General features: G+C 47.8%; 1 protein-coding gene across 3 annotated transcripts in view; it reads left to right on the forward strand.

The window, feature by feature from the left end:
• The window catches only part of ESYT2 (extended synaptotagmin 2), a 71,156-nt gene that overhangs the window by 21,624 nt on the left and 21,927 nt on the right, over positions 1 to 27,605 (forward strand). For 2 of the 3 annotated variants that reach the window (XM_057730220.1, XM_057730221.1), the window contains exons 2-10: positions 5,479 to 5,520; positions 6,604 to 6,738; positions 9,153 to 9,229; positions 13,085 to 13,157; positions 13,399 to 13,488; positions 19,696 to 19,751; positions 23,635 to 23,755; positions 25,656 to 25,832; positions 26,629 to 26,711. In XM_057730220.1, coding sequence (XP_057586203.1) covers positions 5,479 to 5,520; positions 6,604 to 6,738; positions 9,153 to 9,229; positions 13,085 to 13,157; positions 13,399 to 13,488; positions 19,696 to 19,751; positions 23,635 to 23,755; positions 25,656 to 25,832; positions 26,629 to 26,711 — 854 coding nt within the window. The remainder of the gene's footprint in view (positions 1 to 5,478; positions 5,521 to 6,603; positions 6,739 to 9,152; positions 9,230 to 13,084; positions 13,158 to 13,398; positions 13,489 to 19,695; positions 19,752 to 23,634; positions 23,756 to 25,655; positions 25,833 to 26,628; positions 26,712 to 27,605) is intronic. The other variant, XM_057730222.1, reaches the window with a different exon arrangement.

Below are 27,605 nucleotides of genomic sequence, written 5' to 3' on the forward strand. Positions count from 1 at the left end.
ATGATTTAAGTAGAAAAGTTTAGCTGTGTATAAATTTGTTCTATCTTTTATACTTCAAGGAGGATTTCAGAGCCCTCTGGGTCTGGGCCTCTTCCCTCCAGCTCACTTATTCCCCTGTGGCTTTGCACGAATTTTCCTTCCAGAGTCTGTTTCCTTGTCTGTCGGGTGGGGCTTTAACTTTTTTTTTTTTTTTTTAATTTTATTTATTTTTATTGTCTGTGTTGGGTCTTCATTGCTGCACGCGGACTTTCTCTAGTTGCGGCGAGTGGGGGCCACTCTTTGTTGTGTTGCAGGGGGTCCTCATTGCCGTGGCTTCTCCTGTTGCGGAGCGCGGGCTCTAGACACATGGGCTTCAGTAGTTGCGGCACATGGGCTCAATAGTTGTGGCTCACGGGCTCTAAAGCGCAGGCTCAGTAATTGTGGCACACAGGCCTAGTTGCTCCACGGCATGCAGGATCTTCCTGGAGCAGGGATCGAACCCGTGTCCCCTGCATTGGCAGGAGGACTCTCAACCACTGCGCCACCTAGGAAGCCCGGGCATTAACTGTTGACAAGGCTGTTGTGAGGGTTAAACGAGGCGTTGTCCGTGGGGCTCTGGCATACAGTCAGTGTTCTGTCTTTGTGTATTTGGTTTATTTTTTCTACACAAATAACTTTGGTAATATCAATATCATATTAGAATCCAAAATATGCCTTTGTTCTTTTTAAAGAAAAGATTAAAAAGAGATTTCTTGGGTAGTGTCAACTCTTAAAAATAATCAAAATTTCAGTACTTGTACAGTGGTTATTTGTAGTTTGTAAAGATACTGTGAATAATAAATATGAAATGTTGTGTCACAATTAGAATATAGAGGAGATTTGAGTGGGTTTTTTGTTGTTGTTTTTTCAGCTGAAAAATAAGATTTGAAATGAAATGACATGTGTTCATCACCCCTGTATGCCTTAGGGACACATTTTCTGTTTTCCCTGCACGTCTCTCCCTGTGTCTGCAGTGTTTTTGCTGCTGTAAATTCTGTTTTGTGGAACATAAACAAGTGTTTATGAATATGTATGACTGAGAAGCAATTTTCAATTTAGTGAACAGAATTAAAATTTGGTAACAGATTTACTTTCTTCAATTTTGATATATTCTTTTTCTTTGGTGCTTTGAAACAATCCCTTATAAATTAAAACCTCAGAATTATTGAATGTCTGGGGGTTCTCTGCTAAGATGGCTTGACTTTCAGAATCCATCTCACATAAACTCTAGTAACGTGAGCCAGCTCGTTTGTGCTGAAAGCCTACCTGCGCAGATGGTTTCTCTGCCCTCTCCTCTGGTAGTTCCACAATAGACTTCCTCAACGATTCATCTTATGTAATTTCTCTCCTGAAAACTCCGGCGTTGACCCATTGCCCGTGGTACAAAACCCGCACTCCTCTCTGTGGCCCGGAAGGCGCTGCAGGCTGGCCTCGGCCTCATTTTTCAGCTGCAGCACCTGACATTCCTCCCTTCTCTCAATCCAGCCGGAGCAGGTTGCTCGCGCCAATATTTTTGCTTGGAATATTCTCTTTCCTTTGCGTGGCAAACCCCAGCTGGTCCTTTCACACCCATCTCACATGCTGTCCTCCTGCGTCCCTCATGCACTCCTGGGAGCAGCATCAGACCCTCTCCCGCCTGCACTGCTCTCCCTCCTAGGCTGGCCGTCACACCTGTCCACGCCCGTCCACCCGCCTGCATGAGCTTCCCGAGGACAGGATCGCGTCCAGTTCTGTGTCATGTCCCTGGCTCTGGGCACAGAGCCAGACCCAACTAACGGATCGAAAAATGGCTTCTTCAGCTGTGTTTCAAAAAGAACAATCTGTACGTTTGTGGTAGGGTAAGGAATAGCACAGGAACGAGAAGGCAGAAACAGAATCAGAATTCACGCCAGGTGAGCTGTGTTTCTGTCCTGGGGCACGATGGTGAGTAGAGCTCTGTTATTCCATGTAGGGGCCTGTGGGACTGGCGTGTGTCTTGCCTGAGGCGTGACAGGATGAATAGGAATTGTTGGGGCACTGGCAGACCTAACTTGAGAAATATCAGTGAACTTAGGGAACTCAAATACTGTTACGAAGGCAAATATTTCGTTTTAGAATGTTTTTTGCAGGAGTCATTATCGTTTTTGATCATTAAATTGTTTGTTTCAACATAGTTATACTTTACCTTTAAAACGTGATTCAGAAAAAAATTTTTTCACATCAGATTTGGAGTAGGTTGACTTATAAGAGAGTTGTTTCTAAGTATTATTCTTGCTAATGTAATTAAAATGTAGTTTATGAAAATTCTGTTGTCACATAATTTTAGTCATTTATTGTATAAAGTAGTACTTCTGTGTTAGAAAATTCTTAGTTTTAATCTTAAATTACAATAATAATTAGAAAAGTAGTGTATGCTTCTTACAAGTAATTCAAATATATAGAAATAGAGGAAAATGTAAAAAGCCTCATTCCCCTTCTTGTACTCTTGCAGACTTTTTCTGTACATTTATAAACATGTCTGACATATAAAGGTATATGTTTATATCACAGATATAAACATAACAGTATTTTTAAGAATATATGGCCTCTATTAATAAATTTTCATTAACTGGAAAGTCTGGCAATATTTTCTATTCCCAAACATAGTGATTTCTTGTAATGCTTTAATGGAAAGTAGACGTTCATTTGGTGGTATTTGCATCTATAAATTTGGCATGACGTACTGACAGAGAGGAACTAGTACAGGCCCAATTGGTAAATTAAGTCACGTGTCTGGTATCAACAGGGATTTTATGAGCTGGACTTGGGGGCAGGGGGTGAGGGTCTCCCCTGCCCCTGGTTGTGTAACTTGAGGCCTGTCTGGTGGGCGTAGTGCTGGCCGTGAGGCAGGCGGGGCGGGGTGCCCTCCAGTGGGGGGGTGCTGGGTGCTGGGTGGTGTTGCAGGGGGGCTCAGGTCCACCTCGGGCTCTGCACTCGTCTCTTCTGCCCTGTCCCCTTCTTCCCCGGGCAACAGTTTGGAAGTTTTTGTTCACTTTTTATGAAAAAATGTTTACTATTACACCCCCCGCCCCCGCCCCCCGCTGAGATACACGGTAGCCAGTTGTGCAGGCTTTTCTCCATTTGTATTTTCACTTAAGAATAAATCCTGGGAGTTATTCCACAGCAAGTATTCAGGAAATTATGGAAATCACGGCTGTGGAGCCCCTCCTCACACCTGTAGCTGTGCAGCACTTCGCGGGTGGGCACGGTGCCTGTTCTGCCTGCTTCCACGGGCGGTGCTGTGCACGCCTCGTCTTTCCAGGACAGATTCTGAGGAGTGGGATTGCTGGGTCACAGGCTAGATGGATGCACGTGGAGTTTTGTCATTACCGCCTGATTATTAATTTGTGTTCATGGATACTAGCTCTTTCCTGGGAAAGAGTTTGAATGTTTAGTAAAAACGGTCTTCAGTCACTCTCTTCTTAGTCTTGAGTGGAACACTGGGTCTGGTTACAGTGTTTTATTGTGAACTGCCCTTGTGTTCGCTCAGCGTTGCCATTGGCCGTTTCAGGGTTTGTATAACCTTTGGAGTGTAGATGAATAACTAATAAACACAAAATTTTTTACTTCCTGCTGGCACTCTGGCGTGAAATCGGGTTTCAGGCTCTACTCTAATGGGAGTGAGCCTCCCTGAGGGCTCGGTGAGCTCCACGCACATTCCACATCCCTTAGTAGCAAAGTGACCAAGAACAAGGGCAGATGGATCTGGTTTTTCATCCCCGTTCCGTCACTGGTAGCTACCCTGTACATTTGGGATGGTGATAGTTTCAGTTTGTAGATTTGTTGTAAGAATTGACTCAGGTAATGTGTGTGACTGGCGTAGCACAGAACCTGTTGCATAGCTAGCAGTTCATGCTCAGTGAGTGGTAGTTGTTGGTGTTATTTTACACAAGAATGGTTTGAATTGAAGATCAATCAGTTGCCCTCATTGATCTGTTGGAAACCTAGCGCAGGGAGGTTTATGATCTGTCCATGGCCTGCCCCTCGGCGTCTGCCTTCCCTCACCTTCTGCAGCCCCGAACCTTTCACCCGGCAGAACAGGAGGAGGGCTCGCCCTCATCGGCCACCTGAAGCCACCAGCTCATCCTCCTGTGACCTAGTCCGGCTAGTCTGGCAGGCCTTCCGGTTCTCCCCACACCCAGCTGCAGATGCCTCCTGCGTCAGGGGAACGTGCAGGCCTCCCAGTGCTCCGGCCCCCGTGGAGATGGGCCCCTCTGCGGGACGTGGCTGCAGCTGAGCAGGCGTCCCCAGCAGCCCTTTCCTGAGTCTTGGCTTCTTGAGCACCGTCTTTCTCAGCTCTTGAGCCTTTTGTCTTGATTCTGGAAGGTCGCCATCCATTTGGTTTTGTCCCAGAATGGATTCAAACGAACATAATTTAGAAAAAGTTATTTCAGTCACGCTAGCCAATCCGTGGGGTTCAAGCAAAGTAAAGCCTTCTCATCCTGCGGCGTAAGGAGTAGGTCTGCTCGGGCACGTGGACGTGGGGCAGGTGGAACCTGCTGTGGCCTCTCTGTGGAGCTGTGTGGCCACAGCAGATGTGATGACGGTGGCCTCGCCGACCGAGACGTGGCTGCCCCCGGGCCCCATGCTGTGGCCTGCACTTAGGGGCCAAGCCCGAGGGTGGAGCTGGTTCCCAGAGAGGCGTCTTCTAGTAGACACCTCACCCCGCGACAGTAGTCCCTGAGCAGCTCCTCTCGGCCAGAGCGTGGGGTGGGGCTTGTCTTCTACTGGCTGTAGCATGCCTGTGACTTAGGGAGGAGTAGGTGTGGCAGTGCCAGACCATGTCCCAGTCACTGGTACAGAGCTGCCTGTGACCCATCATGCAGCTATGCCAGAAATGCAGTTTTCAGAATGTTAGCGTGGCCAGTGTGCTCTTCTTTCTTTGAGGGGCAGGCGGTATGTAGCATTTCTCGGAGGAGAACTCCCTGCCCAAAACAGCTTTAGCCTTTTTCTGCAGGGGCTGTTTTATCACCAGGTAGGCTTTTTGCCTACCCCTACACTTATTTTCTCCAGTCCACAGGCCCCATCAGGAAGAACTATAATTATAATCTGCATTTGGGAGATGGTAGGTGGGGGAGCCGAATACGGAGAATTTGTGCCTGTCTTTTTTTGGCCAAAAGGGGAAAGGGAAAGGTGGGATTTCTGAGGCTCTGAGCCTGGCTGCTGGAGGCAGGGGCCCTGCTGACGGTGGGTGGCAGAGGCGGGGTTGGAGGCTGCGTGCTCCGTGAGCGCTCCTCGGGCCGGCGCGGAGGTGGGCAAGGGCTTCAGGGTGTCCTTAGAAGGTGAAGAGCCAGGGCCATACGTTTCTGTGTGCGGCTTCCTGGCAGGGGGGTTAAAGAGCATTATACAAACAGTAGATACACAGTAAGAGTGCTAAATGGCCTTGGAGTTTTACTGGGAGTTGTCAGGAGTTTGTAAGTCATGTTTGTGTTTTTCTCTTAGGTCCATTTTCCAGACACTGAAAGAGCAGAATGGCTAAATAAGGTAAGAGAAGAATACCCTAAACACCAGATACCAGTGGAAATTAGAGGATGAGACACTGTATTTCCATATTTGGGGACTTGGATGTTGACAATAGGTGACGCATTTGGACTTAGTGGGTTGGCTTCTGCTCGCAAAAGAACTCAGTCATAACTGAGACATTGCTTTCCTTTTCTGAACAGTGCAGACTGTTTCTTTGACATGAGAAAGTTAATGACATAGTCATAGTTGGATGTTTGGCCTGTGTCTTCTTTCCTGGTGAGCTAGTGCTCAGATCTCTCATGATAGTCAGAAGCAAAAATTTGGGACTGTTGTTATGAAGAGGGGGCTCTAGTGATAGATAATACGCTTTTTTTTAAAGATTATGTTTTTAGACCATTATACTTTGAAGTAGATCTCTTATCTCAGTTTTATATATCCTTAGAGTTACATAGTAAAAACGAATGTAAATAGCGATTACCGTAATCACTAGAAGTTAGTCCACCCTTAGAGAAAACTCATTAACGTTTGTTGAGAATGATAGTTTTACAAAGTGTTTTTTAAATAAGTTTATTTATTTATTGGCTGTGTTGGGTCTTTGTTGCTGCACACGGTCTGTTGTGGTGCGCGGGTTCCTCGTTGCTGTGGCTTCTCTTGTTGCGGAGCATGGGCTCTAGGCGCATGGGCTTCAGTAGTTGTGGCATATGGGCTCAATAGTTGTGGCGCATGGTATGTGGGATCTTCCTGGAGCAGGGATTGAACCCGTGTCCCCTGCGTTGGCAGGCAGATTCTTAACCACTGAGCCACCTAGGAAGTCAGAAAGTTTTTTAACAGTGAGTTGAAACCACAGGACTTTCTGACTTTTTGGCAATGATTAAATGTGCTGATATGATTAAACAGAATATTTAGCTAGAATAACTAATTACTGCAAGATATTGGTTGGTTAATGAATAGTCTATTGTTGTAATACAGTTTTAAATTTTAGATGCATAACAAAAAGGACCCCCCAGCTTCTCAAAAATTCTGGTAAACTACAGGAGCATGATTTTTCATGATCACTTAAGTACTATGCCATTTTGTTTAACCTGAGCTCTTTCTCCTTTCCAGACTGTAAAACACATGTGGCCTTTTATCTGCCAATTTATAGAGAAGTTGTTTCGAGAAACCATTGAGCCAGCCGTGCGGGGAGCACACGCCCACCTCAGCACCTTCAGCTTCACCAGGGTGGACGTGGGGCAGCAGGTTTGTTTCTTCTCTAGTGCTCTTACCTTTGCACAGTGGAAAAGGGTACTCAACAAAAAGGGTTTCCATTATTTTCTGGAGAAAGCTGTTTTCTGGAAGGCTGGCAGTGTGTGTGTAGGTCCTCCCTGGGCCTGCCTCCCGCGGGGCCCCCTCCTCCTCTGTCGGGCCCTTGCCTCACTCGTCCACTGTGGTCTCTTGGCCAGTCCAGGTCCATCGGTGGCCCCCTCAGCCCCGGTGAGTCTCAGCTCCACGTTCTCCTGTCAGAATTACCTTTGTACGGTTTTTCACCATCCGTCCTCCTGGAGAGGGAGTTTGATGTGTAAACTCACTAATGATGCTGTGATTGACGCACACTGCAGGTGCCGCCCCCCCACAAGTTTAAAAATAGCAGCTCAGGGCTCCAGTGCTGGGCCTGTGGCATCACAGTGATGGAAGGGAAAGATAGGCTTTGTTGTTGAAATCTCATTATATACAAAGGAAAGTCACTAATTCCAACACTGCTAGGAAGCCTCAAGACCACCCTAATGGGCAAGTTTCCTTTTTTATTTTTTTAAGTCAGTGCTTATTATAATTCGCAACCGTGTGAAGGTAACATATTTTTCCATTGAGGCATGATTGACACAGAACATGGTATTCGTTTCAAGGTAATATTTTTTTATGCCTAATAAAAATTCAGAGTTCAACAGTACTTTTAAACTCACACACCGGACAGCCCACCCTCGCCACGCACTGCTTCCCGGTGTCTGTGCTTCTGCCCGTCGGAGTGTCAGTGCACGTGGCGAAGGACCGTCTGACCCCCACGCGTGTCACTGCCCCCAGGCGCGTTCCCACCCGCATTCCCCAGGCCCGCGGTCGCCTTTCCCCATCGAGGCCCGTTTTCTGTGGGCAGAGAATGCTCCTTCTCTGCAGTGACACAGGTGTGTATGTCCTGCGAATCTGTGTTGTGCAGGTCGTTTGCCTTCTTGGCTGTGAGGTCTGCAACATACTACAAGTCAGGGTGTGGTTGTCCTTTTATTCGAGCACACTGGGCCAGCACAGGATCCCCATGGGACACTGCCTCTAATTTTCAGTTTACCTCAGTCACCTAATGATCAGGACGGGTGGGAAGACACAGCTGCAAGCTAGAGTGCCATGTGAGTGTGAAGCAGGGGGAACACACGTTTTCTGAGAAGGGCAGATGGTAAATTGTTTAGGCTTTGAGAGCCGCATAAAGTCTCCGAGGCAGATCCTTCTCCTGCCCTGCCTCCTTCTTTTCCAGTCCTTTACAATAACAGTCTCTCTTGGCCTGCAGGCTGTCATTTGCTGTCTCCTAGAGTCGGGTAAGCTCATATTTGTGCAGATGTGGAATTCTCGCTCCCTCTGGGTGTGTCTCGGGAAGAATTATGTTCACGCGTTCATGCGCTTTCAGTTTGGTGCCGACTGAGCCAGATCATCATCTGGGGAGAAGGCAGGGATGTTGAGAGCAGTGCGGGTTCAGTCCGGCAGCTTGGTGTCACCTTGGCTGCACAGACCTTTCTCGGGTGCACAGGACCCGGGCTGTCTGGTGAAGGGACAGAAGACAGGGGCACGAGAGCCCGAGAAGAAAAGCCCAGGACCTGGGATGGCAGGAGGTGTAGATTTAAGAGTTCCTCCTGCAGCTGGTTGAGGAGTAGGATTGCAGGACACCCACACTGTCAGAGTGAGCAGTAGGACTGCAGACGTCCAGTAGTTCTTCAGCTTGAGTTTTTAATGCCCAGATGTCATGTTGATAACTTTCTTAGAGAGGTCTCAAATCAATAAATGGGGAAAAGGTTTTGAAATGGTGTTGAAATATAACATTTATTGTAGTCTGCCTTTTCTTTTTACAGTCATTTGATTGTGACCTTGTAGCATGTATTAGGTGTTGAAAATATAGCTAGTATTTTTTATTCACTCAAAAGCTCCATTTTTATTAAAATCTTAAGAAATGGAAAATTATGACATAAAGTAAAAATGAAAGGAATCTGTATTTTAAGCAGTTAGTAAGGATGTAGTAGAGGGAAAGGGTCAAAGCCAACCAGGAGAGACAGGGGCTAAGGGTCCGGGGACGGAGCAAAGCCAGGTCACAGCTGGAGCCACGTCTGCGGTCCCTGCACACCTGCTCCGCCAGGCAGTGCTCCGCAGCCCACACGGTCCTGTGTCCCGTGGCCTCACGGTCCTGTGTCCCGTGGCCTCACGGTCCTGTGCGGAGCTGCCCTCCTGCCCGTGTTTCACAGACGAGGACGCTGAGGGACAGAGGTTAAACAGTGTGCTGAGGTGAAACAGCTGGTGCCTTGTGCAGCAAGCTGTCACTCCTGTGGCCTGATGCTGAAGCATGTTCTCTCAGCTCTCCACGTCACAGGGCTTGGTTTTCTTTTACCCTTCCTATGTTTTAAATAAGCCGGTTCTTGTTTCAGCCCCTCAGGATCAATGGTGTTAAGGTGTATACTGAAAATGTGGACAAAAGGCAAATTATTTTGGACCTTCAGATTAGGTAAGTTTGTGTTCATGTCTTGTTAGTGGTGTGTGATGTCACGTAGTTGCACCCCTAAGGTGGAGGATGTGTGAGCACATGCCTTACCTGCTGTTTGGTGGAACTGGACTAACTTCTTGCTGAAGACCTAAACGTACTTACTTACTTTCTGGTTTTACTCCCTGATAGCCTACGTAATTGCCATTCATAGAACGTGTTAAAGAAAAGAAATTAAAGGCGCTACAGGAAAGGAAACGACAGACCCGTATCCCTTTGTGAACACTGATGCCGCAGTCCTCAAGGAAATGCTGACAGACTGAGTTCAGCAGCTCAGTAAGAGGGCTGTCCATGGTGACCAGGCGGGGTTTATTCCCGGGATGCACGGATGGTTCAACATAAGAAAAGCGGGAGTGTGATACCACGTTAACAGAGCAAAGGGGAAGAAAACACGATCATCTCAGTTGATGCAGAAAAAGCATTTGGTGAAATTTAGCACTCTTTCATGATAAAAACACTTAAACAAGGAATAGACAGAGACTGTATCAGCATAATCAAAGTAATATGTTTGCAGCAAGCAGCATGCTTGGTGGTGAGAGACTGAAACCTTTCCTCTGCGGTCAGGAACAAGACAGGACAGCCCGCTTTCACCACTGCTGTTCAACATGGCACTGGAAGTTCTTTCAGAGCAATTAGGTGTGAAGAAAACAAAATAAAAGGCATACAAGTTGGAAAGGAGAAAGTAAAATTATCTCTTTATGCAGATAATATGATTTTATATATGGAAAACCCAAAAGATTGCACAAAAAAAGCTTTTAGAACTAGTGAATGAATTTAGCAAAGTAGAAGGATACAAAATCAATGCAAAAAAAAAAAAAAAAAAATCAGTTGCATTCTATACACTATCACCGAGCAATCCAAAAAGGAAGTTAAGAAGATTTCACTTACAATAGAAACAGAAAGAATAAAAATACTTAGAAATTAACCAACGAGGTGAAAGACTTGTATGATGAAAACTACAAAACATCGCTGTAAGAAATTAAAGAAGACATAAATATATAGCGATACATCCCGTGTTTGTGGTTTAGAAGACTTAATATTGTTAAAAGTCAACGCTGAGAGCAATCTATAGCATTGTGCAGTCCATATAATCATGTATCTGGTAAGTGATTGAGATCTGGAATGTATAAGGAACTCCTACAACTCAGCAACAACAAAAAAACAATAATCTGACTCAGAAGTGAGCAGAGGACTTGAATCGACATTTCTCCAGAGAAGATACACAAGTGGCCACAGGCATGAGAAGGTGCTCCGCGTCAGTGTAATCATGGAGAAGCAGATCCAGACCACGGTGAGGGCCTGCCTCACACCCATCAGGATGTAGCTTTTGAAAACACAGAAAACAGATTAGTGAGGGTATGCAGAAACAGGAGCCCCTGTGCACGGAGGGTGGGAATGTGAGAGGTACAGTTGCTATGGAAACAGAATAGTGGTTCCTCAAAAAATTAAACAGAATTACTGAACCACCCAGCAGTTCCACTTCTGAGTACGTACCCCAAAAACCAAAACCAAGGTCTCGGAGAGGCACTGGCGCACGGTGTTCACGGCGGCTCTGCTCACAGTGGCTGAACATGGAGCAGCCCCGGTCCACGGACCGCTGAGTGGGTTAGCAGGCGTGCTGTGCGCGTGCAGCGGGGTGCCGCTCGGCCTGCAAAGAGAGGGAAGGCCTGCTACTGCAGGGGTGGGCCTTGAGGACTGCATGCTCACGAAATAGGACGTCCCGGAAAGACAAGTCCTGCACGGTTCCATTCATGTGAGGCCCCAGAGGACTCGGGTTCACAGAGACAGGAAGTCGGAGGGAGGCTGCTGGAGGCTGGGGCTGGGGTCAGAAGTCGCTGTTTAATGGGGATGGAGTTCAGTTTTACAAGGTGAAGAGAGTCCTGGAAGTGATGGTGGTGGTTGCAGCACAGTCCGAATGTGCTCATGCCACTGAGCTGTGCACTTAAAAATGGCTGAGATGGTAATTTTATGTGACGCATATTTTACCACAATAAAAAATAATTGGGAAAAAATCAGTTAGGGGACTACCAGGTGCCTTGCCCGCGTGGTGAAGAGGTTTTCTCTGGCTCTTGTCTTCTTTCTTGGTGACGTCCCCGAGGCCCCGCACAGCTGTGTGCTGACACACAGCTCAGCAGGGTTTGTTCTGTTTTGTTGTGCTGACTAAAGATCATTTAATTTTATCATGTCATCTTTGAGTCTCTAAAGTGTATTAATATAGTAAATGAACAGAGTCAGTACCAATTACCTGAATGTTAGAAAGGCGCATAGGATGTTATGATGATGTGAGATGGAAAACTCTGCGTCTTTCACATATTTGGCAGCTCTGCAGACGCTGCTGTCATCAGTGGAGTCAAAGAGGAAGCCCCATGTATGTCTTCGTGTCAGTTGTGCCCTGGAAGGGCTGTCCACTGGGCTGAGGACGAGCTCCAGGAGGGTGGGAACCTCGTTCTCTTGTTCCAGCACTGGGGAGCACTTCACGCGTGTTTATTAGGTGAACGTCGGGATGAAGCTGTTCCTGGATGCCGTCTGGAAGGCGCCGCCTGGCTTTCGTGGTTTCGGCAGATGCAACAGCACGTGCCAGTTGTTCAGCTCAGATGTTTGTGTCTCTGGAAAAGTCCGCCTTCTCCTTCCCTGTGCTCCAGACAGGGACCGTAGCTAGACTCCTGGCAGTAGCGTTGGGGGAGGAGTAATGAGAGAGATTAGGAATAGCATGAGCAAGTCTTAGGGTGGGAACGAAAGCTTGTGGCTCGACGTCCGCCTCTGCAAGGATGCAGTTGCCGTGCTGCAGGCGCTGACCCGACCCACACCCGAGAGGAGTTCAGGGCAGAGACCAGGAGTGACGATGCCCTCTGTGCTCTAGGAGAGCTGGCAGAACCGCCCTTCAGATGGTCAGATACTTTCAGGAGAAGATTTCGTGAGCCCAGTTTCTTGCATCTTCTCATAGCTGGAAAAACACCACAGTCGTCAACTAAGATGTCTGCCCCTCGTGGCTAGCGGCAACTTTCCGCCAAAAGGTGTGCTTGACTGCACGGACCCCCTTCCCCACAAGAACCTGTGGGTATTGACTTTTACGGCAGGATTGTGAATATCGGAAGACTTGCATCCCAGATGCCTTTTGTTGATGTTTTGCTCACATGCTTAGACACTCTCTATCGTGGCCATCAAACTGCCCCCGCCGTTCCCATGCAGGAGTGGGACATCCTGCTTCCAGAGTCAAGGGTGGAGTCAGAACACACGGATCCCAGCAGAACGCACTGGGTGCGTCGTGTGTGTGGTAGAGACAGGCGCAGCCTCGCAGTCAGTGTCGTGCTGTATGCATGCCTGTTTCACGTGAGTGAGTGAAGTGACTTAATTGTTGAGTGAAGTTGATGACATCAAACGGATGTAGTGTGTCTAACCTTTGCCATCAGAGGGCCCTGAGCACTACTAGTTTTCTCACGATGGGGGAGCTTGGGCACAACATTTATTTGTGGTGAAATATAATCTAAGCATTTTTTATGTTTTAAATAAACACAGTTGTTTATAAAACAAATGAAAACTTTACACCATCAAGAGACTGCTCCAGAAGCTGCCCTTTGAGAAGTGACATTTATACCAAGACCTCTGGCCAGGCAGCTGGCCTTGCCACCCGTGTGGCGGTGTTGACTCTGGTGTCAGTGACCGCTGCAACCCCGTCACTAGGATACTCGAGTGGCCAGGCTGCAGCTTACAGCTTTGTCTGCCGTCTAGTTATGGTTGCTTTACTGTCATTGTATTCAGATTATAGCTGCAGGTCTGTGGTGATTAAGAGAATGTAACACAGAACTTTTTCTTTGCTAGTTTTGTAGGAAATTGTGAGATTGACTTGGAGATCAAGCGATATTTTTGTAGAGCTGGTGTGCAAAGTATACAGGTAAGGTTTTTTTTAAGTTTCATCGTCTTAAATTCTCTGTGCTCTGTTCAGAAAGAAAACTGTCGAGTTTTTATTAACTCAGAATTTCTTTGAAGTTAAGTTTTTATTTATAGATTATACTTGAGGAAAACCCGAAGTCAGATGCTCGGGAATCACTGAGAGGATGCTATGCCCTCCTTGTGTCAGTGGTGGCCTGTGGAATTGCTTGCTGTTCATGTTTTGGTTTCCTATTTGAATTTAGATTCATGGTACCATGCGGGTGATCCTGGAACCACTGATTGGAGACATGCCCTTAGTGGGAGCTTTGTCCATCTTCTTCCTTAGGAAGCCAGTAAGTCAGTGCTGATTTCATTCCTTCTCTTCTTCCCATTCACTGACAAGAATGTGTACCTACCGAAGCATAGACAGAGTGCAGGGAAAGAGCTTAACTCACTTTGTTCCCTTTGATGCATGAATCCAGCGTGTTTTCATCTCTTTATGCCTTAACAGAGGGCTTCACATCTCTCGATAGACAACTTTTTCCCTCATTATAAAAATAATATGTTTGGTACAGAAAATTTGCAAACAGACTTTAGAAAGTATACGTTGTAACTAACGTTCCTCACCTACCACTGAGTGTGATACATAGATATTTACTCATTTGATCCTCACAGCTCTGCAGGTAAATACTAACACAGGGTGCTTCTGCCGAGCAGGGATCTGCCCCGGGGCCTGCCCTGGTCTGGCCCAGTTGCCCTCCTCATCTTGTCTGAGTCTCCCGGCAGCCGTCCCGAGCTGCCTGCCTCTCGGCGTGTGTTGAGTGAAGCACACAGACAGCACGCTGTGTTTTTAAGAGTCACAAAGATTATTTTTGACTAAATTATAGTCTAACACTTGGATAAACCATGATATTATTATTTCACATTCCATTTTTGGTTATAAGTCGTCAATACTTACTACTCATTATTAGCCACAAAAGTAAGACAACAAAAATGTCGTTCCTACCTAGACTCTACCTCACCGAGACTCTCCGCCCCCACCTGGGTGGCTCCTTGCCTGCAAGGCTTCTGCAGCCTCTGGTCAGCTTCCTGCCTCGGCCCTGTCCTCAGTGGACTTCACCCACCATTGGGGGTCTTGCCATGGTGCAGACTGACCCACCAGGGGCCGACTCTCACTCGCAGACGGTCATCTGTCCCTTGCAGCAGTAGTGCCACCCCTACCCCCACCCCCGCCGTTGTCCCTTCCGCCTCCCTCCATCTTCTGTCCCCCTCCTCTCCCAGCATGCTGCCCTTCCCAGGACGCAGGTAGCCAGGTTCCCTGCTTGTTCCCTGTGACCCCCTCGCAGCACACGTCTCCCTAACTCTTTGGAAGCCACAGCCGTATCTCCAGACAGTTCCGTAAATGTCGGATGAGTGAGTGTTTCTCAGACACCTCTTCACAATGTGCCTTCTTTATAACCTGTGATGAGTCCTTTCTGGAGGCATCATTAACATCAGGTATAGTTTACAGTGGGGATATTCATTTGTATAATTTGATTCAAATAACTTGATGCAAATTACTGTTGTTGGTTTTTAAAATACAAGTTTATCTCGACCAAACAACAGTGGTGCTTTTCTGTATGAAAACATAATAATTGTCATCCCTTTTTGTTACCACTAAAATTATTATTCTCATTTGCTGTCTATTGCTTAAATAATTGGCTTATTTTGGATGTATCTTAACGGCATAAAACATGGTAAAATTCAAAAGCTATTAAGGAACTTCTGTGTTAAATTTTAATTTATTAAAATTTTGAGAAATGAAGAAATCTCTAAATGATAAAAAAGTTCATGGGCTTTTTTTTCACATAGAGGTTGTTGAAAGGCCAGTATGTTTTTTTAAATTCCTTCATGAATGAATATAAAAAACTAATCTTTAGCAAATTGCTAAGTATTTTTAATTTGCAGGGAATTTTTAACAATTTAAAGAAAGACTTTTTTTTTCAGCTCAGAATGTAACAAAATCCAAATCTTTAAATCTTCCTCAAAACTTTGTAATATTCTTCATTGGATCTTTCCTAGGTATGTTTAGTTTAAAAGGAACATTATAGGGACTTCCATGGTGGTCCAGTGGTTAGGACTCCACCCTTCCACTTCAGGGACCCAGGTTCAGTCCCTGGTCAGGGAACTAGGATCCCACGAGCCGCACAGCCAAAAAATAAAATAAAAATAACGTTATAATATTAATTTCCAAGTGAAATTTTAGTTCTCAGAAAAGCAGGATGAGGCTGTGAAAGGTTGAGAATCACTTGTATCCTTATATGGCAAGTTACGGTCACCAGGCACAGGCTCCAGAGAAAAGGGACTTTTCCAGCCACTTTCATCTGGCAAGTATGAGAGCAGAGTTCCCTGCAGGCGGCCAGGTCCTTCCTTACCCCGTGAAAAACAGAGGATTTGGGGCTTTGACTATCCCGATGATTTAGGAGCATAGGAACCTTCAGAAGAATATGAAACTCTTCCTCTTTTTTTTTTGCTTGTTGATTTGTTTAGATTAGTTTTGATAATGTGCTACTTATTTTTAAGAAAATAACTACCAGCTTCTGAAGTGCTGAGTGTGGAGCACAGTGGAGGCAGAGTGGGTGGCACTGTCCCCTTTCAGGTTGGGCGACGGATGTGGGTGTCACGCAGCCTTGCTTTCCACTCCTGCTTCTTTCTCCTCTCTGAACTGTGTGCTTTGAACAAATTAGCGTCTCCCGCAGTGTCCACAGAGGGCAGCTCCAGGTTTCCCACCGACCAGAACCCGTGGGTGCCCAGGCTCCATGCGAAACGGCACAGTATTTGTACGTGACCTACGCAGACCCTCTCGCAGCCTTTACAGCACCTCTAGATCCCTGACAGCACCCACTACAGTGTAAATTCTGTGTGAATAGTCGTCGTAGTACAGCAGGCTCAAGTTTTGCTTTTTGGAATTTTTTCTTTCTGAATACTTTGGATCTGTGGTTGCTTGAATCTGAGGAGGCAGAACTGGAACCTTCAAATACGGAGGCCCAACTGTATTTAATTTCTGTAAGCCTCAGTTTCCCCATTAGTAACATGGGGAGTACAGGAATACCTCCCTCAAAAGATTAGAGGTGACGATTAAATGTCGGAGCATGTAGAACACTTGGTGCAGCACCTGGCACATTGTAAGTCTTCGGATGTCTAAGAAATTATTTATTTTCCTGTATGTAGGTTTAGCATTCTGGCGGGGTCCTGACGGCAGAGGTCAAGTACTGAGAAGCACAGAAGGTTGGATTAAGGTTCTGGTGAGAGCTGGGTGACCCGCTGTCTGCCCTTGCACGTGTCCCAGGGGAGTGGTGGCCACCCGCTCGCGCTAACTTGGCCGTCATTGGAATTGCCTCTGACATACACTCTTAAGGGTGTTTCAGAATCCTTAGGTCAGTTTTAGGTTTGTCTCAGGAGTGTGGATTAGACTAGCCTGAATCAGGAGGTCGTTTTTAGAACTTCTCCAGGAGATGGTCTGGGGCTTACTCTGAATGTGTTTACTTTAAAGGGGTCCTCCCAGCTAGCAAAGGACATGCCTTCTGAGTCTTTGATCCACAGATTGAGTTTCTTCACCTATAAAATGGAAATAAGATCTTCCTTTTAGAGTGATTGTGAAAAGAAATTGAGTCCTACTAGCAAGGACTCTAGCAATTGAGGTACCTTAAGCAAAGGAGGAGAAGAAGGGGGGACTTTAAAAAAAAGAGAGCGTATATTGGTGTCTCATGAAACCCACGCAGGGGCTGCAGCTGAGTCAGGAACAGGGTGGAGTGTGGGGCGTGGATGTCTCAGCCACTGTCTCTCGTCCCGGTGCTGCCTCGGCTTCGTTCTCGCGCCCTGAGACCAGCGTCCTCTGGTCCTTCAGGCCACAGGCCAGAAACGTGGCTGCTGTGCTCCCAGCAGGAGTGAGCCTCCCAGTCCTCCCTTTGTGCTTGCCTGTCCTGTTCCAGCTGCATCAGATACAGACCCTTAACCCCGAGACCAGGAGTAGGAAGGTCGCAGCGTTTGAACAAGGCTCCCAGAAACCCGTTCCCACGGCCCTGCACGGGAGGCAGCTGTGAGGGGCGAGGCGGGGCTGGGCCGGCAGGTCCATGGAGCCCACTGGACTGAAGAGGCCCCAGACTTCGGCCACACATTAAGCCACTGGGGATTTGGGGGGTGTTTATTCTGCCAGGTATTCTCTGAGTTTCTTGGATCTGGGATTTGACACCTTTCATTATTTTGGAGCGACCTGCCCCACCACTGTGGTCCGGGTGCTCTTTCAGTGGCCCTGTCCCCTCCCCGTGCCTCTGTCTTTGGAGGGTCTTGTGCAGGAGAGAGTATCACGCCTGCCCCCCCCCGCAGTACTGGATCTCTGTGGTCAAGGCATAGAGGGTGAGTTCTGTTCCTGTCCTCTGCACTCTGTGGGCCCCCGCCTCTGGAAGGAGGGGCTCCAATTTCCGGCAGCGGCCCCGCCCTCCCGGGCCCCGCTGTTTCTGGGGATGTCGCTTGGTTCACACTGGCTCTTCTGCCCTGTCGCCTCCGGTGTCCCTGCATTCAGGAGTGACGCTCTTCCCAGTTTTCTACATCCCAAGTGGAAGCTGGAAGTCCCTGGGGCTTTAAGACATAAGAAAAACATTCGTGACCTTTACCACCAGCCCTGAGTCAGCAAATTCAGAAATTCTGGAGAAGGGAGGAGACGCCAGTCTTTTTAACAGACTTCCTGTCTGGGACCCCTGGCCTGCAGTCAGCGCTGAAAGGCGCAGTTGCCGACTCTTCCTGCAGCCCGCAGGTGGCGCGGAGGGCAGCGGCAGGCGGGCCGCGGTTCCCCTGCACACAGGCTGCGCTGCTGGGGTTCCAGCTGCAGTGTGCCCACGTTACTCACGGTTCCCCGGCAGCCCGGGGAGCTGATCGCCTGTCCTTTGGAGACACGTCTCACTGGCTCTTCAGTTTCCAAAAGGAGATTGCAGTCATCCAGACTTGGGGGGGGGGGGGGGGGGCACGTTACTAATTTTAGTTGCTTTTCCAAAGCGCTGCCAGGATCTGCCCCTCCCGGTGGCTCCTCCCCGTGTCCCGGTGTGGACTTTTCTGGCTCTGTACACCCATCACGCACGCACGCTCACTGTTGGTCACTCACACTGCTCTCCCTCCCCAGCCCTCCTGCATCCACCCCGGCTTGCCTCCTCTGTCCCCTGGCCTCTCTGTGTTCAGGGACAGGCCAGATCCCCTTTCAGGGCCTTGAATGTGGGGGCCCTTTGCCGGGCCTTCTTTCTTGCATTCAGATCTCTTCTTTTCAAACTCAGCTGAGTCTGTCCTTCCATGAATTCTGCCCCTGCCTCCCTGGCATTTTGTTTCTGTGAACTTGGATGGCATTCAGGTATACCTCATCATTTTGACAAGGGTCCTGCGAGTAGCCCTCTGTCCCCTGAGCATTTATAATCTAGTTATAGTCCCTTCCAGGTGACCACCCTTAGGAGGGCCTTTGAGTGCTTCTTTACTCCTGATTCAGCAAGATGCCTCAGGCTCACGTTAACAGTTTTTAGCCCAGACCTGGAATCAACCATTTCTTCAAAATCCCCCGTTCCTTTTAGTGGAAACTGCATTTAGAGATCTTAGTTGGGAGGGAGTCCTAGGGAGGTTAGGTTAGTCTTTCAGGTCTTTATTGAAGTTGTTGCTTTTGAGTTTTGGTCTGTCCAAAAATCTTGACCCTTCCAGTTCATGTTTGTAACCACCCACTCCCCAGCGTTCTCACTGCAGCGCTGTGGGTGACAGAGGTCATGCAGGTTCACCTACCATCTTGTACAACATGAAGCACAAATAGTTTCATCATGTGCAGTGTTCATCTCGACAGGAAAAGCAGTATTTCTAATCGGTGCCTGTCCACATCCGTGTAATGGAATCTCAGCCAACTCTATAGGAGTTACTCTAAGATAAATACCCATGAGAAAAATGAGCAAAAAAATACAAGTGTTGAATGAATGAATGAATGAAACATGTCCCACGAATACCAGGAGAATGCAGATTGAAACAGGGACAAAGTGCCAGTCTTTAACTTCAGATAGGCTGATTTTTAATATCTGTGTTTGGTGAGGGTATAAAGAAAGGATATTTTATACAGTTTTGGTGGGAATGTAAATTGGTACAGTATTAGGGCAATTATGTAGCATCTATCAACATAAAAAATGAACATATATCTTTGACTAGAATTTCCACTTTTTGAATGCTAGTCTCCATTTGCATGTAAGAACATGTATGTAAAAAGATATTCACTGAATCATTACTTACAATAAAAGAGAAGTTGTAAATGTTCCAAGTGCCATCCACAGGAGGATGGGAGTACTTCACTGGGGTAAATTATGACATCAAAAGAACAAAACAAGGACAGGCAGGCTGGCTGTACCAATGAGGGACAATGGCCTTGATGTTTTACACAGCGAAAAACGAGGTGTAGGACAGTGTTATGTACTAACCCATTTCATTCACAAACAAACCTGTATGATTTGATATGATAATTGGAAGTAATTTGCATACTTAACATTGTTGCCCTTTTTTTAAAACAGCTTTTAGAAATTAACTGGACAGGACTGACTAATCTTCTCGATATCCCCGGATTGAAGTGAGTATAAGAACTCTGTCACGTCCTGTAGCTAGCGTGCTGGTGGGGCCGTGTCGTGACGACGACACAGACGGTTGGGAGCTGTGTCTTGGCGGCAGAGTCCGTGCCTTCTCGGCGGCTCCCGGGCTCCAGGGTCGTGCCCACCTGAGGCTCTGGGTCGGAGCCTTTTCATCATCATGAGGTGTCTTTCCAGCTTTGGTGTTTTAATATCCCAGAAAAATAAAGAAAACTTTAAAAAGTTTTCAAACTTGTATGTTTTTAAAAGTAGCCCTTTCTGGGTTCTTTTCAAGCTGTGCCGCCCCTTCCCTCTGCCTTCTGGAGGGTAGGTGTCAGCCCGGTACCTGGGAGCGTCATCATATCGCTGGGAGGCCCTCTGCTGTTCTGGGTCCTCTAGTGTCTGAAACACGAGGAGACCATCCACCGTGAGCCTGTGAAGCCCTTCAGGGCACATCCCTCTGTGAGAGAACTGAGGCTTCCTACTTCCTAGTCATGTCGCAGTCCGTCCGTCCTCCGAGGTAGACGGTGACGGCGGCAGACCTGTTAGTCACCACTGGCTAGGAAGGTCTGCAGCTGTAGCCACCAAGTCTGCTTCTGCTGCTTTCACTGTTGCATTTGAAGGTTAAAGTGTAATACTTGTTTTTGTTTTTTTGTTTTCTTAAATATTTATTTAGTATTTATTTATTTATGGCTGCATTGGGTCTTTGTTGCTGCGCACAGGCTTTCTCTAGTTGTGGCAAGTGGGGGCTACTCTTCATGGTGGCGTGAGGGTTTCTCATTGCGGCGGCTTCTCTTGTTGCAGAATTTGGGCTCTAGGCGTGCAGGCTTCAGTAGTTGCGGTGCATGGGCTCAGTAGTTGTGGCTTGCAGGCTCTAGAGGGCAGGCTTAGTAGTTATGGTGCACGGGCTTAGTTGCTCCACAGCATGTGAGATCTTCTCGGACCAGGGCTTGAACCCATGTCCCCTGCGTTGGCTGGCGGATTCTTAACCATTGCACCACCAGGGAAGCCCACTTGTTGGTTAAAGTTACATATGTTCCTAATGGACACTTTGCTAATCTGTAGGGGTTTTTCCCCCTAAAATAGCTTAGAAATTCAGTTATGAAAGGCTTGGTTTCAGCCTGTTTTTTCTATTCCTGTGTATTTGTTTATGCCCTTGAAATGGCCATTAGAAAGAATTTTATTTTGTTTCATTATCAGGGAAAAAGTAAGACTTTAATACACTGAGGCAAAGTTATAATCATAAAAGTCTTCTTTAGGTACTGTGGTTTATTGGATGTAGGAAAATACAGTTATCTTTAAAAGATTTTGGGGAAGAAAGGACAACTTTAAAAGAGTTTTGTTAAAGTGTTGATTAGGATTCTTGCAACAACAAACCCAACTCACCTGATTTTCATTGAGTAAATAATTGAGTAAACAAATACTGTTTTTCAGAGACAGTCTATTCATTCATCCAGCAAATGGGTATGGAGCGCCTGCTGTGCGTGCCGGGCATGGCCGTGAGCAGAGCGGCGCGCACGCCCCAGGCACGTGTCCCTGAGAGGCCGTGTCGGGCAGCCGGGCACAGCCCAGTGCTGGTGTCCGAAGGGCCACTCCTGATGCTGCTTCTCTGTGTGTGGCTTCGTTGCCAGGCAGGCTCTTGCTGTGAAGCGGCAGCTTCTAGCTTCTGTTCTGCACGCTTAGCAACCCCAGTCGAGAGAGAACCTTTTCCCACTCGTTCCAGCAAAAGTTCTAGGGTTGACTTCTGTTTGTCCACCTGTCCTTGGACAAATTCTGATTCGAACTGTCACGTCGCGTAGAAAAAAGTGTGTGTTCTGCTTCCTTCCCTCGGTGTCGTGGGAGGACTGACACGTGGGGTTTGTCAAGCATCTGCTCTGCAGCCAGGGTTGTGTCCGCTCCCTTCAGAGAGCCAGAGAGTAGGAAAAAAGACACATATTCTCATATAGTCAATATGTATAGGATTACATATATCATTAAAAGTATCAATATATGCTCATTGTATTAGAAATACAGACGGAAATAGAAACACACCATTCAAAAATGAGGCTATGGTATGAAAGGGATATGGTAAAATATGCCTTTTAAGTTATGTATACTTGTATATAATTTACATATAATTATGTAAATTTTATGTAATAAAGTATATGCATATGTACTTAACGTAAAACTTGGGCTCGTCTCTCAAAGATTTTATCAGATAACTCACAGCTGTGGCAAGCCTTGTCTTATAAAAGTAAATATTTAATAGCTTTGAACCTAACATAGTGAAATCTTGCCCCAAGCTTTACGAAATGAACACCTGCATGCTCTATCCATTGACTACAAAACAGAACCCAGGTATCACAAGTTAAAACAGCCATGCCTGAATCACTCCACGCTGCCACCCATTTTAGGTGTCCCTACTGTTTTTCAATGAGAAGCCCTAAACTGAGTGTTGCAGGGAGGAGGACTGTGACAGGAACAGGAGCGGGCTGACGAGCAGGGACGGTTGCAGAGGACCAGGCAGGTGGGGCGCGGTGGACGCTGCTCTGCGTGCTGAGCCCTGGCACAGCCAGGACGCCGCGCCGCCCCGGGGCCGCCCAGCCCCACGCGGGGGCCCCGGATGCAGGCGCCTGGCTGGGCCTTGTGCTGGCGCCGCAGGCCTTAGGGGGAGGTGAGGAGGTGGCCCACCACCGTAGCCGCTGAGGGATTCTCGAAACATTTATGTCATCAGCGAGGGGTCTTCTGTTTCCACAGCTTTTTCAATATAAACAGAACTTCTGCAGGGAAATGCCTGAAGTAAGCATATGCTTGGTATTGGAAGGACCACCTCATCCTCTGCTTGGGGAGCACTGATCCGGGGTCTGCCCGCGTAGACCCCCTGAGTCCTCCTGCAGTGTTAACACCTGATTAACTGGCCTCTTCACCGGCACAGTGGAGTTGTCTGTGGGGGTGTGGCTTGTCTTCTTCCCATGCTGAACTGAAAGGTGCTGCGGTGAGATTCCACACCTCACCTCGACACGAGGTTCTACCTCTTGGCCTTGCGTTTGGACCCCCAACCTGCAGGGAGGCTCAGGTAGCACTCAGGGAAAGACGGGGCTTTCACTGTGTCCCGATGGATGTTCCCTTTGTAGTTACTGTCCATCTGCGTGTTGATGATGCCCACGTCCGAGACATACTGGCAGGAAGTCAGGTTCTGGCTAAAGGTGTTCTTCTGTAGCAGTGTAACTTTGTGTCCGCCTGCTCTCGAAAGTCTCGTCACACACACGTTGCCTGATTCTCACATTTACACCAAAGAACAGACAACCAAGTGTATTGAAAGTACATTTGTTTCTTTAGCCGCCACACTTTTATTCCTGCGACTGAGTTCTCTGTGCAGTGGTGTATAATATTTCAAATTGAGCACAGTATTCAGTGTCCAAATAGAGTGTGAAGAGTGAACCGCAGATTCTGTTACTCCGTTGGGAGCTCTGCGCATATAGCAGAAACATAACTTCATACAACAGACATGACATGAGTAAATGGGCTCTCGTTCTGATGTTCTCTGCACTTTTATGGGTGTTTGGAATAGTTTATATTAAAAAAAAGAAATTTATTTGAATGATCTTATTCAATATTAAATCAATGATACAGTTATGTGGAAATGTATGAGATGTTATTTGGGACGTTGTGAAATGTGGCCAGAACAGTACCTTGTGTTCTCAGAGTAAACCCCACGTAACCATCACCAGAGCAGCACTGCATCTGAGGTATTAAACTGCTGGCTTTACCTATTGTGTCAGAGGAGTTAGCTCAGACCCATCCGTGGGATGTTGTGTCATGTGTGCGCTAAGTAAGCTCACTGTTACAGGCGATAAGTAGCTTTGAAGTGTCTGATAGTTTGTTTGTTTTTTACCTCCCACCTAACAGTGGTTTATCAGATACAATCATTTTGGATATAATATCAAACTACCTGGTGCTTCCCAATCGAATCACGGTTCCTCTCGTGAGTGACGTTCAAATAGCTCAGCTGCGGTTCCCTATACCAAAGGTAAGCATCCGCTCGCAAGCGCGTTCGCATAGACGGGAGGCGCTGTCCGCAGACTTGGGTGTGTTCCCACAGCAGCCTGGCCTCGTGGGTGCAGTAAAGGTGGTCGGTCCTGCCCCGTCCCTTAGGAGATTGGCTAAGGGGCATCTGGCCGAGAGCTTTCAGAGACTTGAAGGCAGTTCTTGAACCTCAGCTGGGAGCCTCAGAGGCGCCCACAGGGATGTAATTATGCAAATGTCATTGCTTGTCATAAAGGACGGCTGTGACCACTTACTGCCCCAGAGCGCACTTCCAGTCTGTGTGTGTCAGGATGCAACAGTTCAGCCGAAGCTGGAAGCTTTGTACAGCCTCCCCTCAGATGTGAGAGAGCGGGCATCTCCGGGGTCATGCGGTGAGGGGCGTGGCAGACGGGTCGCTGGTGTGACAGCTGCCCTGGACGGGGGTGGAGGGCGGGGCCGGAGGGCGGGGCCGCGTCAGCCCTGGGGGTCGGCAGCAGCTTCACTTGCAGAGCGCGTCCCCCCATGTGTCTGGGCCTCTGCTTCTCCCTCTGTAGGTTGGGGTGACGCCCCGTACACAGAGGTGGGCCACACATGCTGGCGTCGCCTTCATTTGAGTAAACTAAACAACCTCAGCCCAAGACTGCAGGAGCCCGCCGGCCACGGAGCACGTGCTTGAAGGGCCAGCCCCTCCCAGTGAGCAAGGGCTCTCCCGCCTGGGCGTCACCCCGCCTGTCTGGTCTGACCCACCGTGGGCTCCAGGAGAGGAGTGGGCAGCCTGTCGCATGGTGTCAGGTCCTAGTTCAGAGTCTGTTTGCTGAAGTGGCCGTGGGCAGCCTTTGCTCACCGCCGGTTACTCTCTCTGGGTGGGTTCAGTCTCAGCAGCCGTACACAAACCAACAAGCGGGCGAGTTTCTCAAGTGACAGCAGCCCAGTCGTTCACGCCCGGGTCAGTAGATGTGACGGGACATCACGTATGAGGCAGGGATGTCTTTTTTTCCTTAAGTCAGGAATCTCATCTCTGGAGACGTGAGCCTGCCTTTCCACGTGCTCTTAGGCCACGAGGCTTTGTGTTCTTGGAGCACAGGTGACCATCCGAGCTGGCCCAGATCCAGCCTCCACGCTGCTCAAACTCGGTGCCACATTAAGCTTTCAGCCTGTGAAAATGTAAATGGGATTTTGTTACGGTTTTAAAAGTGTATTTACTTGTAAAAATGTGTATCTTCTTATGCTGGCTGATTGGTTCAGAAATATTACCTGGTAATTTTAAGAAGTGTTATGCTACCCCTCAAAAGGTAGCTTCACGTGTGTTTACCTTGAAAGAAATATGAGTGGAAATTTTTTATTTTATTAATTAAACATTTTAGGAAAATATAACTATGTTAGGTCTGTGAGTCTTATGTATCTCAGAATCTGTTTCCTATCCATAAAATAGGTTTAATGACAGTATTTCATTCAATGAAGTATAAAAATTCAGTGACATAATCGGTGCATATCAAGGACTTAGAACAGCCTCACGTGTCCTGTACGCTAGTTATCACTCATTGTCACTGCAGTCACCACTGATGTTACTACTACCGAAACAGGACTGTTTGGTGACCCAAGGGGCTGTGTCATCTGACCTCCCCTCTGCTGCCCTGCCCTGCCCGAGCTGGGCTTCTGGGGTCCCTGGAGTGCAGTGTTGCTCTGGGACCTCTCCCTCCTGGGAGAAATCTGGAGCAGTCAGTGGCTCCCGTCTCTGGCTTCCTGTCAGGCCCCAGGGACCCTGTCATCTTGCCCCTCTAAGGCATCACACATTTGCCTTCTTTGCTCAGGGAAGAGGGTCTGTCTCGGCCCCGCACACAGGCTTCACTCTGTGTCTGTTGGGTGAACCAGTGAGCAGTCTGCTCTGTCTTCCTTCTTTCCAGGGTGTCCTGAGGATACACTTTATTGAAGCTCAGGATCTTCAGGGAAAAGACACTTACCTTAAGGGACTTGTCAAGGGGAAGTCAGACCCCTATGGAGTGATTCGAGTTGGCAATCAGATCTTCCAAAGCAAGGTCATCAAGGAGAACCTCAGTCCGAAGTGGAACGAGGTGTACGAGGTGAGGGGTGGGTGCCCCTGCCGTTCCTCCCCCCACGTGCCCGGCCCGCTCCTGCCCGGCTCGCCGTGTGCTTAGTCAGGGGTCCTCTCAGTTCTCTTTGCTTTAATTTTCCACTTTTAAAAATATCGTACCTTGTATCCCTACCTCACACAAAGTTTTAAACCTTAATCACATCAAGCTGTCACAGTAAATAATTGGCCATTAATACGCATAAACGTGTTCCAGATGAGCTTAATTATGTAGTTTTGTGAATTTTCATTTAATACATCTGGACTTCTCTACATGTCAATAAATACAGCCATTCACTTGAGTAGGTACCATCATGTTTTTACCCAGAGAGCTCTGCGCTTGTGGGTTCAGCATTGTAACCAGTGCTGTATGAATGTCGTGGGAACGTATTTTTCTGCCTTTGGCCAAGTTTTCCCCAGATAATGCTTCTCAGGGTGGAATTGCTGTACCACAAGGTGTGCGGTTTGGAAAGAACTGAGAAGTGGTGCAGTTTATACCCCATCAGCTTCCTGTCCTCACAGCCCGGGCTGTCGCCAGATCTCTTGAGCTTGGGTGGTGGTGAGCGGGGCACCTGTGGCCACCCCATTGCCAGCACCCCCCCGGGGCCGCTGCCCGATAACTGGGAACAGATGCCGTGGCTGTGGCCGCGTGCGGGGGCGTTCTGCAGCGACCCCCACCACCCAGAAGTGTGTGGGGTCCGACGGGCGGGACCTGAGTGCTGGCCGCAGCCACGCCCTCCGTGGACACGCCGCCAGTGGCTGTGAGGGAACGGCCCGTTACCTTTCAGGCGCTGGTCTACGAACATCCTGGACAGGAATTAGAGATCGAGCTCTTTGACGAAGACCCAGACAAGGACGACTTCCTCGGGAGGTAAATCCTTCCTGACTGAGGAGAGCGCAGGCTCTTCCTCTTTGATGATCACTCTTAAACGAGTCACATAACTTCAGAAACAGGTTTATGTGCCTTACGTGTATTTTACAATGGCTCTTGGATGTAACATTTGTTTCACCTTAGACTTCTTAAAACATGTTTTGTTCCTAAAACATTTCATGTTAAGTAAGAAAACGAAAGCTTCTAGATGTGTCCATCATAGCGGCCATGTGTTGCTATTTAAATTAAATTGATGAAAGCGAAACAAAATTTAAAGTTTGCTTTCTTAGTTGTGCTGCCCCATTTTAAGTGCTCAGTAGCCACGCGTGGCCCCAAATGCAGCCCAGCTCTCCAGCCTTTACACCACACGCACAGCTGTGCTCTAGCTGTTACAGAAACAGGTTTTTAACTTTTGTTACTGAGTTATGGTGGGGAGAGTAGCTAGTAATTTACATTGAGCCTATAATTGGAAAATAAATATTCACTTTACTTAAATTGAACAACCTGTACAGCTGAAAAAATATGAGCTATCAAAGTCATATTTTAGCCTAATCTTTATTATTTAACTGAATTTCTTGTGGCAAAAAAGATATAAGTATAGATGACATTGGATAGGTCTGGCGTATCAAGAACGGCCTGTGTGTTAGACCGTGACCTCAGAATTCATTCATGAGACGGTTAAGCAAGGCAGTGAACAGATCAGATGTGCATTCCCATGAAGCCCCTGTTAGGCCGTCAGGGGTTGAGACGGGGACAGCCAGCCCACAGGAGGCTGTGGGAACAGAGCAGGGGAGATGTCGGGTCTGCCCTGGGGCAGAGGCGAGGGAGGCTGCGGGGGGGTGGGGGGTGGGGTGGCACGGTCCTGTCCTGGTCGTCTCTGGCCCGGGGGCCGGC

Source organism: Hippopotamus amphibius, chromosome 4 (genome assembly GCF_030028045.1).
Source record: "Hippopotamus amphibius kiboko isolate mHipAmp2 chromosome 4, mHipAmp2.hap2, whole genome shotgun sequence".
Taxonomy (NCBI): Eukaryota; Metazoa; Chordata; class Mammalia; order Artiodactyla; family Hippopotamidae; genus Hippopotamus; species Hippopotamus amphibius.